At 41.6% G+C, this 12500-nt stretch overlaps 1 protein-coding gene across 1 annotated transcript in view; it reads right to left on the bottom strand.

Moving 5' to 3' along the window:
* Positions 1-7147: 7147 nt before the first annotated feature.
* Positions 7148-12500, bottom strand: part of vmn2r1 (vomeronasal 2, receptor 1) — an 11328-nt gene continuing 5975 nt past the window's right edge. The window contains exons 8-14 of the mRNA XM_030066362.1: positions 12065-12292; positions 11422-11545; positions 10485-10645; positions 10057-10252; positions 9091-9335; positions 8548-8747; positions 7148-7796 (exon numbers count right to left, since the gene is read on the bottom strand). Of these exons, the coding sequence (XP_029922222.1) occupies positions 7475-7796; positions 8548-8747; positions 9091-9335; positions 10057-10252; positions 10485-10645; positions 11422-11545; positions 12065-12292 (1476 nt within the window). The 3' untranslated portion in view covers positions 7148-7474. The remainder of the gene's footprint in view (positions 7797-8547; positions 8748-9090; positions 9336-10056; positions 10253-10484; positions 10646-11421; positions 11546-12064; positions 12293-12500) is intronic.

The raw sequence follows: 12500 nt of genomic DNA, 5'->3' as shown, positions 1-12500 counted from the left end.
GAATAAATGGCAGAGAGCATCAATAATGTAAATGTAAAGATAAACAATACAAAGATGATGCATGAAATGTAATGCTTTGAAGTGTGAAAATACAAAGAAATCAGGGAAATGGGCGATCTTGTAGAAGCTCACACAATGACACACAAATGCAAAGGATTATTACAAAGGGCCATGTGTCCAGCCATGCTCTGCTAACTACAAAAAAAGCAGTTTTCAGAAAAACGTAAAAAGAGTTTGCTAAATATAAAGCAAATGCAAAATGTCAGCTTTTGACAAATTCAGAAAATAGCTTCATTTTTAGTTTGATGGTCATGCACTTTATAAGTAACTGTTTTGAAAGGATTTCATAACCCCTCATGATCATGAGGTTTTCTCAATCCACTGACAATAACAAGATTCTGTAGTGCATGTAGTGTGTAGCGAGAAATGTGACTCTCCTCTCTCCAGCAGCGATGAGAGGGGTCATTGGAGCCCCCTTGAAAACAGTGACACCCATTTTCAGTGCTTCTTCATTATGTAAAATGAGTGTAGCACTGTGCTGCACAATGAGCATCAGTTTAACCAGCAGCTACACACAATGTAACTGCAGTAAGACTTTGCCTTGGTGAGCTGGTCGCACGTAACGTAATGTTGGAAAAGTAAACTGACATTGGGCTCTAGTTTCGCAGACCAGGCGAGGCGGGGGCGTAGCGCAGATGCGCTTCGCCAACTGGGTGTGGCCAGGCGGATTTTCCAAGTTTGGCACGCCGTTCTCGGTGGCGCAAGTACTCCGCCGTCCCTCCTACCGGCGGAGGGGAGGAGAGAAGGTGTGGAGTGGGTTTGACACAGCCGATTCACATTTAACCAATCAAATGAGCCCCTGTCCTTGCCTTTAAAATGCGCTGCGTGAAGGCGTAATGAAAGTTTACACAGCTGACATGGAGGTCTATTGCCGCAGGCGGAGCGGAGCTCAGGAGACCCGCGCAGAGCGGAGACTGGCGATCAGTGCGGACACGTCACCAAAACCTCACAGGCAGGCTTCCCGAATGTCAGACACATGAACAATGCAATAAATACTGAAAAAAACACTATTCAATGCTACGATCACAATCAGCACATACATATATCTCCATATCAACTGTCCCGTCACAGCTGATGTCAGATCAAAGGAGATTGGCACCGTTTGTGCTGTTTGTGAGGTTTTGGTGATGTGCGCCAGTCAGCCAAACTTCCACTGCGCCGGCTCCGCTCCGCCTTGCGCTGAAAGTAGACGTGGTTTCAGATGGCGAGCTTTTGGCGCACCTCGGCGAAGCCTTTTGGCACGAAACTGTCACTGCGCCAAGCCGAATCTGTCGGCACCTCCCCCCGCTGCGCTGGCACTCCCATCTCGGCGAACCTCCGCCTGCGAAACTTGGAGACTGTCCGCCTCTGCCGTTTCGCCGGTCGAAACTAGCTCTGCGCGGGGTTCGCCTCACTGCGCCACCCCGCGCTGCGCCGGGAAACTAGAGCCCATTAAGTCTAGTCAAGCGAGAAGTCAGTCTTGATACAAATTATACATCTGAGCAACTACATTTTCTGTATATTGTCCTTTCCTATTGATAAATTCAAGATGAAGTTGTCTAATGAAACCATGTATATTTTTTCAGCGCTGTGTCATGTAATTTTACTGTGATCGTGACCGTGAGACCAAAGCAACTGACAAATCAGCCACAGGAAAACAGAAGTCACAACTCATTTCATGTCAGTACTTTTTAAAGAAACAAGGCTTTTGCAGGACACTGCTAATAAGTAAATTAGATACTTCCCACAGACTATTATTAGGTTTTATGTCAACAAACCCTTTACATTTATACTGTTCCTGAGAAAGCCTTGTGAGCCCTTATAAAAATAAAAAACATATGGCAATAAATTGGAAATATATAAGAAATAATACAGTTCCATATATGGGAAAGTAGTTCTGCAATTTTTCAATGTACTGCAATATATGCATGGACCATGTATAGCTATACTGATTAAAAAAAAATAAATTAATAACAATAAAATGAAGACAAAAACTGCACTACATTTGTACATGTAATCATTTTACTTAAGTAGGAATTTATTTCATTTATCTTACGCTGAAAGTGCCTATATGGAACTCACTATAAATTAACATAAATCAAAAAGCTGCCTATGACTTCTTTGGCCTGGATTCGGCCCCTGAGGCTGCTGGTCTTCTTTGACTGCTGTTTTTTGATGTGTTTGTGTAATAAATTTTGTTCTTGAATTTTATGCAGTTGTGATTATATTTTGTTTTTGAACATTATTATGGTGCTTATTTGCAGCTTTTAATATTATGAGCATGGCCAAGTCTCCCCTGCAAAAAAGACATTAATGTTAGACTACATGATTAAATGGACTTCTTACAGCTCACCTGTTTGCGTGGTGATCATTTGAACTGCAGTCGGTGAAGTCCAGCTTGACAAAATGAAATATAATCTAGTCATCTTGAGGAACACATTGAACCACCATAAAAAATTCAATGAAACACTACAGTAACCTCAACAATGATTTGAAATCCAAAGGAAGAGTGTGTGGTGTTTGTCTCTCACTCCTGCATTATCTAGGTAACGGACAATAATTTCCCAGAGAGCAGAGCAGAGTAAAGTTTAATCTTACAAATACATTTCCTAATTCTTTAACTGGACCTTTGATACATTTTTTTTCTGTCTCACTCTTGCTGAGATCTAGATAAAGCCAGAGCTTTCCTCCAGCAGATGGCAGTGTGTGGCATCACACACTTCCATCTGCTGAGTTTATGAATAGATTTCAAATAAACCCCCCTTTCATTAAGTTATCTTTTTAATGCTCCATTTTCAATGTAGTTCTGTCTGTTTCTTAAATAATACTATATACCACAGAAATCAGCTTCCCTAAAGCCTTACATAATAGAGCAGGGCATCGAGGGAAATTTATTTGTCTTCAGAGGAGTGTGTATGGATTGGAGGATTTGTATGCAATGCCTTTGAAATTCAAAATGGAACCATCTCTATGAGTTAGCAGAGATCTTCTGGGAAATCTCTATACAATCTTTATGTGTACACATACGTACACACACACACACACAATCTCATACTATACTATCTTAGTGAGGACACACATCTCACACTATAACTGGTGCTTATTGATGGATGCATCTAAAACAAGACATTATATCACCCAAATCAGGTCTGTGGCCACATCAAAGAGCTGAAGTCATTTACTTGACATCGTTTACTTGACAACATCCTCATGAAAAGGTTGTTCTTATTTATATGTTTGTTAATTTGATTGTGCAGTTATCCGGCCAAGCAGAAGAAAGTAGCAAGTAGCAGCAAGCATCTCCCTCTGCTGTCCACACGCTGTACTCGCAAATTTTATCTCAGGCTGGACACACACACCACTGCAAACACATGTAACTGGCCTCATAATTCACTGTGCACGTGCATACACACACAGAAGCATACTCACTCCACATACACATGCACACACACACACACACACACAGACATCAGAGATACTTCAAATGAGTGTCATTTATTTTTTTGCATAAGTGATTTTGAAAGTCTATTCCCCAGCCCATCCAACCGCCCACATTCACACACACACACACACACACACACACACTGACACACACACACCTGCTACAATGATTAATCACAAGGGCAGGGCAATCAGTCCTGTCGTGATGATTAGCGAGGTTCCTCTCGGCATGACTTGACAGTGTCTGTCTCCTGTGATTAAGAGTTGATCAGTTCTTCTTTTCTGTTCATTAGCGGAGCATCATGGTCATCAGCAACAGAAACTAACGACATTAACCCGTTCAGATCCCTCATCCAATCCAGTGAACTTTTCTAGGAGGTCTAGCCCTGCGTTCCAATACTCATACTATCATACTATTTAGTAGGGAAAAAAAGATTTAGTGTGTCCCAATACATAGTATGTCAGATGCAGTATGCCAAGAGTACGAGGATGTTCTACTATATCCGGTCAGTTTCGCAGTATGGATTTCAGCATGCTGCTCTGGCCATTCTGACCCACAATCCTTTGTGCAGCGGACGTTACATGCACTGACTGAGTTGCGTGTACAGGCCACGCCCACATACGGACGACAACAAAACACACATATCACACAAAAGTCGCTCAGGTACAGCAGCAGCGACAGGAAGACAGAAGATAATAAATATGACAGAGGACAGCGCAGTATGAAACAGCAGTGGCATTTTGACAACAACATTCAAATTTGCCGCTACGGACAGCGGCGGAAGTGAGCGAGAGGGCCGGACTTCAGGTATGATGTATGTAGTGTGTCCCAATAGTATGCATATGCATGCATATTTCATACTAAACTACATACTTTGTAAGGGCAGCTGCAGTACCTACTAAAAGTAAAAAGTATAAGTATGCGATTTGGAACGCAGGGTAGTTGTCATTTGACTCCACCCAAATGCACACACCTATTTGATGGGCTGTCTATAAGCCAATCACAGCGCTCCATATCATCCAAAGTGCACTGCAGTGGAGCCACACCCTCTTTTTCAGCAAGCATGGCCAGGCGGGAGGCAGGGTGGAAGTGTAAAATGCATTTTAATCTATTAATCGTAGTGTTAAAGTATGTAATTTGTGTTTACACTGTGTTTAAAGTAACCACAGGATGATATATTATACATACATTATACATGCCAAAACATGATATGATAGATGTATAGCGTTTGCTCGGGAATTCTTCAAATACAGACGGGGAATCTGAATGCCACCAGAAGAAAGGGAAAAGCTGTTTTGATTTATTCTGACTGTTCTGATTTGATTCTAACGTTACAATCAGCTTATAATGTGTCTTATTGATTATTTACGAAGCATATTCGGCTCAGGAGACTTTGAACACACTGCTTTCTGGAGATACTTGATATTGAGGATTTTTCATCAATAATTTGGTTAAAATAATACAAACTATATATGCAGTGTGTCTTAAAGCATCACTAATCACTGATGTGGGTCAACCATTCATATAAAATAAATACCCTCATGCTTTTTGTTGAAAAAGGTCTGACTGTGACTGAAAACTACTTATTGTCATTTTGTATTGTAGTCAATTTTTTTTCTTGCTAATGATTTATGTGTTCATTTAGAGTCGAGATCCATCATTACAGTATTTTTTGTGTTTGGGATATAACTGGGTTCTGAGTGGGTAAACTGCTTGGCTTGTTTGGATTGCATCACACATACTTAGTTCATTATCAATCAAATGGAAACGAAGGAAGAAAAAGATTAAGAGTCCTTCTGGCATTTCATTTGCATAAAAACTTCTTTTGGTTTATTGCAATCGTGGTCTTAAACGAATTGTTTTTGTAACCTGTTTTGTAACTTTATTAGAGCCTCAGTCAACCTTAGCCTGCCTCCTGTTTCCAGTCTGTGCCGTACACAGAACCATCCTGATCCATCAGAAGAGCTGTTGAAGGAGAATTTTCCCCCTGATGATCTGAGTAAGATTTTGTCATGTAAACATCAAAATATTGTAAAGATTTCTCCACCTGATCATCATTCTGGATTTTTTGTATATATATTTTGAAATCTGTCAGTATATGATTGACATATTATCGGCAAAGGTACATACCTGGTTTGTTCAAATAGCTTCCAGGTCCGGCTGTAATTTGTTTGCATTTATCTGCTTCTTGAGTTTGAATTTGACCCTTCAATACCCCAGGAGAACTCTTGACTACACACTGTGGGGCAACAAGTAGCAGCTCGGAGACGGTATCTGATATGATGGCTTCCTCCTGTCATCGACCTGCCCCTTCACAGCCACCCCACAGCATGCAGTCGAGATTTCTCCCAGCATTTTGAATGGGTCACAGTCAGACTCAGGATGCAACAATATGCAAATGAAATGCAGTGATATCTTAAGGCCTTTTAGGCTAACACCTGGTTTATATTTTAATAACTTTATCAATAGAATAATGTTTTTAAATGACAAACAGGAAAATGTTCTGTAAATGGCTCCTCTGATTGCCCACACAATCAACACTAAGACACTCCCCTCTTGTTGCCGGCAGTGCAGAGATTTAGTTGCACTGGGAAAATCTACTCATCAAAAAAGACAAATCATAGCAAATGCCTTTCATTGAAATGGTTTGGACTCCTGTACCTGACCATTTCTGTGTGGAGTTTGTATGTTCTCCCTTTGCTTGTGCGGGTTTCCTCCTGCAGTGCAAAGACATGCAGCTCAGGTGGATTAGATCAGTCTAAATGGATGGGCTGAGCTAATGCAGTCAGTTTTTACTTAACTGGAGTTGTTTCGTATTTCAATAAATGTACAAAACAAGGTGTTCAAATGCAAGATTTGTAAACAAACAAGGTTGATCACAAATGGATGGGTATGCAAATGAAACCAACTGCATCTTACTTGGTCAGGCCAACCATCATCTGGACAGATGTGAAATCCTTTATCAAGAATTTCACATTTTTATTTTTTTATTCCTCAGGTCTTCATCAACAAATTGTATTTTTATGCTGTATTCTGCTTGTCAAAGTTATTGTTTCAAGCCCATGAAAGGCTCAACTTCACCAGTGTATTTCCCACAGTCAGAAGCCACTCCCGCTCCCACTGTTTTCTAATATACAACCAAATCCATCATGAGCAAATCCTTCACCATACTTAAGCTCCCACTGAGCAACACTATAATACAGTAAGAATTGCAAGTTGTTAATTCTAGTAGGATGTACAAACAAGAAACAACAAAATTAAATGTTTATTTTAGAATATGCATCAAAACTGTTGTACAAGCATCTCCTTCAGCTAATGTGTTTATAGGTGGCTTTGAGAGTTTAAGGGAAATATCAGATATACAGTCATCAAATGAAAGTGGATTACAGAAACAAGGCATTTCTGTGTCTGTAATAACTACAGCCATACAACTCACTATAATTATTGATTACTAAAGTGATTTTCAATGTTTTAAACTTGAGCTTACACAATAACATTTTTTGGAAATGTATTTATGAAATATTGAGTAATTATTGAGGTAACAGTGTTTTTCCCCCATGTATATTGCATTCTGGAATAAAACCCTTCTAATGTGTCTGAGGGGTATATGTGATACATTTTCCACTAGACTCACCAGAGTTTGCCCAATTCACCATCAGTTCAATCTATATAAATGAAACTGCATCCTGTCTAATTATAAAATGTAATGATTCTTAGTAACTGTCAATTATTTCTTGAAAGGTTTCATTGGATAAGTTTTTCATGGCAACATATATTTGATGGGCTTTTTGCCCATTGGATCAACTTTTTCAGTTGCCAGAAAGCATTTGAAAAAAACTTAATGAGTCAATATTATGACATTATGAAAGTTGGTTGGTCACTGAGTCGTAGTCTAGGCCCTCAAGAGTCAAAAATCAGCACAAATTATTGCTGGATTTGATTGAACTGACAGAGAAGTGGATCCATCCTCGGTGCCCACCCCAGCCTGCTCCCTTAATCATCGATGGCAGTGGATGCGATTGTGGCGTTGACCTCAGTAGCAGCTGTGGCCAGTGAGGCCGAGGTGCCGGTTGAAGTCCCATCACGAGGTTTGGAACGGGGCCTCATCATCTCCTCCGTGTTGCGTTCAGGTTTGACCAGCAGAACGTAGCACTTGGGCAGGAAGATGCAGGCCAGCAGGCCGAAGCTGGAGGCCAGGATGGCAAAGATCTGGACGGCCACCATGAACTTGCCACGTGTGCTGAGATAAGCCGGGACAAAGGAGATCCACACGATGAAGAAGACCAGCATGCCGAAGGTCACGCACTTTGCCTCACTGGAACACACATAAATTTTGCCTCATCAGTTTGCTATATAAAAGCTAAATGGATGTCACAAAACAGATTGAGTAAGAAATGTGAAATGTGAAAAGGAAAAAGAAGAGACAAAACAGAAAAGGGGATGAACTCACATAATATGTTTCAGCTTTTAAAGGATAATTACAATAATTATGTGTGCCAGGTGTCCCTCTTCTTTATATCATTGCTGGTGATGTCTGTGTGTCAGTGTGGCTAGAGATATCAGAGATATCATTTTCCTACTTCTTAAGAAACTATTTGCTATCATCCATTCTTGAAAAAGCTTCCACAGAATGGATTTGGCCAGGCTAGATAATCCAACTAATAGTCAGAGTATCATGAAGAGAAACAAAGTGAACATGAAGCCTTGCTTTGTATCTGCTTAGTATCCTCTTTATCAATATTTCATCTGTTTATGCTGCTGACACCAACAGAAAGAAATGAAAGTCTGCTCCAGGAAATTTTCCCTAAAATATGCCTTAGCCCACAGATTTATTATCATATCCATGTATTCTTATTTAGGGCATCAGCAGTTACATTTAAACTAGGTTTGATGAAAATTGTGTATTGTAAAAATAAGCAAATGTTAAAAAACTGCATGTGCCATGCATTTAAAGATATTGCAATGAATGTACACCAGGTGCAGACGATGGTAAATGTTCTGTAGCTCTTAATGACACCGTAATTCTGAGGTTGACAGCCGAACTGAGAGCAGTGTATGTTTGCTACCTCAAGTGGTCTTCTAGTTTGCGGGCTATGAAAGCAAAGATGAAGGCCAGCAGAGCCAGTAGGATGTCATAGGCGAAGATGCAACAGATGAAGACTACGGAGCCTTCATCACATTCAAGGATGATCTTCACATTTTGGGCTGCAGTGTTCTTGACAGGATGTGGAGGGAGGATGATGAGCCACACTGTGCATGCCACCGCCTGGGATGATGAGGGATGATAATTCTGTTATCAGTGTTACCACTTTACAAGGCTGATGTCACCACTGAGAGGTCATAGTAGGCAAACAAATTGTATTAATACTTTTGCATCATTTTACAAATATGTTTTCATCATATATGGTGTTGTAGTAGTAAATAAAAAGCTGGGTAAACTGACATCGATGATCTCTGGCAGCAAACAACCACCAATATGAAAATTAATTATATTTTCAGATAAACATCAAGTTATGTTTTTTAACGATCCCACCTTCCTATAAGTCACACTATTTTGATGATACTGTTCCATAAATAAAATGTGGGTGGACTTTAGTATTTATACCTACCTGTATCAGTGTTGCCACAGCAGCTATCGCCCTCTGGTGGGCAAAGGTGAGTTTGTCTTTTTCAGGGTTACCACCAGGGTTGCTGTCAGTGTTGTTGTTGTTGTTCGTGTTGGTTACTATGACATCAGGGTTGCCACTATTGGCTGCTGCTTCAGCGGCAGCCTTTGCCGCTTTAGCGGCTGCCTTGGCCTTGGCGCGGGCCGCTTTCAGAGCCTGAGCTCTTAGCATCAACACCGCTGCCTTACCTGAAGCAACGAAACATTCAAATATCAGAGGAGGGCAGCGAGAGGAGAGCGAGAGGAGAGCCTTCAATCTTGTAAAAGTTTTACTTCATAGTTTTCACACTAGTACCTTGGCCAGAACAGCCAACATTATGAAATAAGCTCACGAGAAAGCACATTCATTTGCATGAGTTTGCAGGCAATGGAAGGATGGAGAGACCAAGCAAAATGAGACAGACAGAGAGAGAAAGAAAGTGTCACTGGCTCCTTCAGCCCATTGGGAGCAGCAGTCATTCATGGACATAAACTCTTGCCAACGTGATGACTTTGCAGACAGATTTAGCAACTTCCCAGATGCCCCATGCTGACAGCATTGAAAGCATTAATGTCAGTGCACGTGCATTTAGCAAGTTACTCATCTAATCTAAGTCTGATCTAAGTGCTTCAAATACACAGTGTCACCCCTCCCTCTGCAGAATTGGTGTAGTAAATATATTCAGCTGTCATCTGAACTTCTGGTGGCTTTTTAGCAGCCAACAGTTGCTTTTCTTGGAAGGGAGCTGGCATCACTGCAGGCACAAATCAAAAAAGAGATAGGTGGAGAAAGATGGACATAAGAGTGCCAGCGGACCTAAGCCGTGGCTGATGGTCACACACACAAACAGACACACATGCAAAAATACATTAGCACCAATACAGTTATATTTTTTTGTCACTTGCTGGAGAAACAAGAGAGTTCACGCACCCATAATGGAGGAGAGACACAGAGCGAAGCCCAGAGCCAGGGCCACTTGGCTGGTCATGCAGCTCCAGGGTTGAGGCTCTCCCAGGAAGACGATGGAGCAGAGGAAGGTCACCACCAGGGAGAACAGCAGTGAGAAACTCAACAGAGCATCATTGGCTTTCACCAGAGGAGTGCCGAGGTTCACAATGAACACTACCTGCACAAGGGCAGAAACTCAGCGACTATCATTCAAGTATGGGGGAGGGAACACACTGATTAACGTTTGGATGCACAAGTGAAATGAAATGAATGACATGCTGTATATGGCTGCCTTCAATGCTGACAGATCACAAAATGGTAACTGATGACCTGTTAGGACTAAATCTTGTAAATAGGCATCTGATGACACTTTTCCCTGCATGAACTCAGATGTCCCATGCGACTCTCACCCCAACAGCGATGGTGACCAGAGCCCCGAAGGCGGAGATGACGATGAGAGTGATCCCCAGTGGCTCTCCAAAGGCCAGGAATTCAATGGTTTTGGGCACACAGGTATCACGGACGGCGTTAGACCAGTAGTCTTCACTGCACTGGATACACTCTCGAGCATCTGAGAGACAGAGAGTGGAGGAGAGGGAGTTGGAGGAAAGGATCTTATGTACCGTCTCACCGTTTTTGATGGGAGGTGATCAGTAGAGGTTTCTACAAAAATGCTAATGCTGATTTGCACTAGCAACAGTTTCTTATGGTAAAATTCAGCAGATTAAATAAATGTTAATGTGTTTGCTTCTTTGACCATATTCTGACTCAAATCTGTCTCTTTATTGATGCAATTCAAAGGCGCAGTGTTTGTGCAATATGGTGCTGAGACATTGGCCACAGAAATTTTGTGACCCCCTGCAGACTTTTTTTTTTACCCTGTGATTTGCAAGGTTAAAAACATCTGTTTTCACTCTGAAATGTATAGTGGGATCTCTTGGCACAAGGACAGACATCACGTCAGAGCAGCACAAAAGTCTGAATTTGAGTAAAAGAAACTGATGATTAAAGTCACAATGAAAAGGATTTTGAGTCTAACTTTCTTCAAGTGTGAGTCCACTACTTTTGCTGCCCTCTTGTGGTTGAAACTTTCAGGCATATTGCACTTTTGACCACACCCAGTCAGTGATGTAGCTGCAGGTTCTTTATCATTGAAAGCTGCTAAAAATACCTGCTGATTCAGTGTAGCCAGAAGTGCAACATGCCTGAAAGTTTCAATCCCTAGAGGGCAGTGCAGCAGACGTCTTATGTGATTTAGTGTTGAGTTACTCTCATTTTGGGCGGGGGTCAGTGTGGACAGCAAGACGTCCCCATATTTTAAATGTGTAGTATGAAAGTCGTACTGACTGGTAGTGTTGCTGATCTCGCCGTCGGCACAAGGGATGCAGTCAAAGCAGCAGACTGGCTCTCCCTGCCGGATCCCCTTCCTGGTGCCTGGCTGACAGTTTTCACTGCACACTGACCGAGGATGCTGGAGGAGGAGAACCCAAACACACACACGTGCACACACACACACACACACACACACACACACACACACACACACAGACACACAGATAGACATAGATACAAATACGGACAAACTAATTTACATAATGTGTTATTTTCATGGACAGAATATTTTTATTGTTTATCACTAGGGCTGTAACGGTATTGGTTGCTTTCTTGCTTCTTTAACAATCCTACACACGCACACACACACACACACACTCATATTCACACACACACACTCCCAAGGCCAAGTGACACTTCACATATCTCCCTGTGTCTCTATGATCATTCGTTCCTGAGATATAACATGTTGACACTTAGAAGAAAAAATCTGAGGCTGGTTCAACCCCACTTTAGGCATCACATGACCATGGTATTGTGATAATGTGGTTATCATGACAACTCTATTTATCACATGCTCACACAAACACACACACACACACACACACACACACACACACATACACACATGCAACATAATAATAAAAGTGCCACTGACTTCCACATCTTCATTGTTCCACACTATGGATTCATTCTGTATGGTCATCCTGGCCTCTGGCTGCGCTGTGCCGTTGTAGCTTCCCACAATGACGTAAGATAGCTCCCCGTCACCTTTGACCTGCCAGTTAATGATGTCGTAGTAGCCGTCCACGTCCCCGTCATTAAAGAATATCTCCTCTTCTGTGTGAGGCACGTTGAAACGTACATTCTTGAGGTAGTACATCAGCTAGGGAAGAGGAGACATGGAGGAATCAGATACTGTAAGTCATATTTGTGCTGTAAAAAGAGCAAATATTTGAAAGCCATACTTAGTGCCACAAATGTCCCATGACAGAAAGCAATCAACAGGTGCTCTTTGGAATAGAAACTACAACAATGTATTAAAAACCAACATCGAACCCTCTTTGGTTTGTAATAAACACACCTCCATAGAG

The sequence above is a fragment of the Myripristis murdjan genome, chromosome 13 (genome assembly GCF_902150065.1).
Source record: "Myripristis murdjan chromosome 13, fMyrMur1.1, whole genome shotgun sequence".
Lineage (NCBI taxonomy): Eukaryota > Metazoa > Chordata > Actinopteri > Holocentriformes > Holocentridae > Myripristis > Myripristis murdjan.
This window is presented reverse-complemented; position numbering and strand designations above follow the sequence as displayed.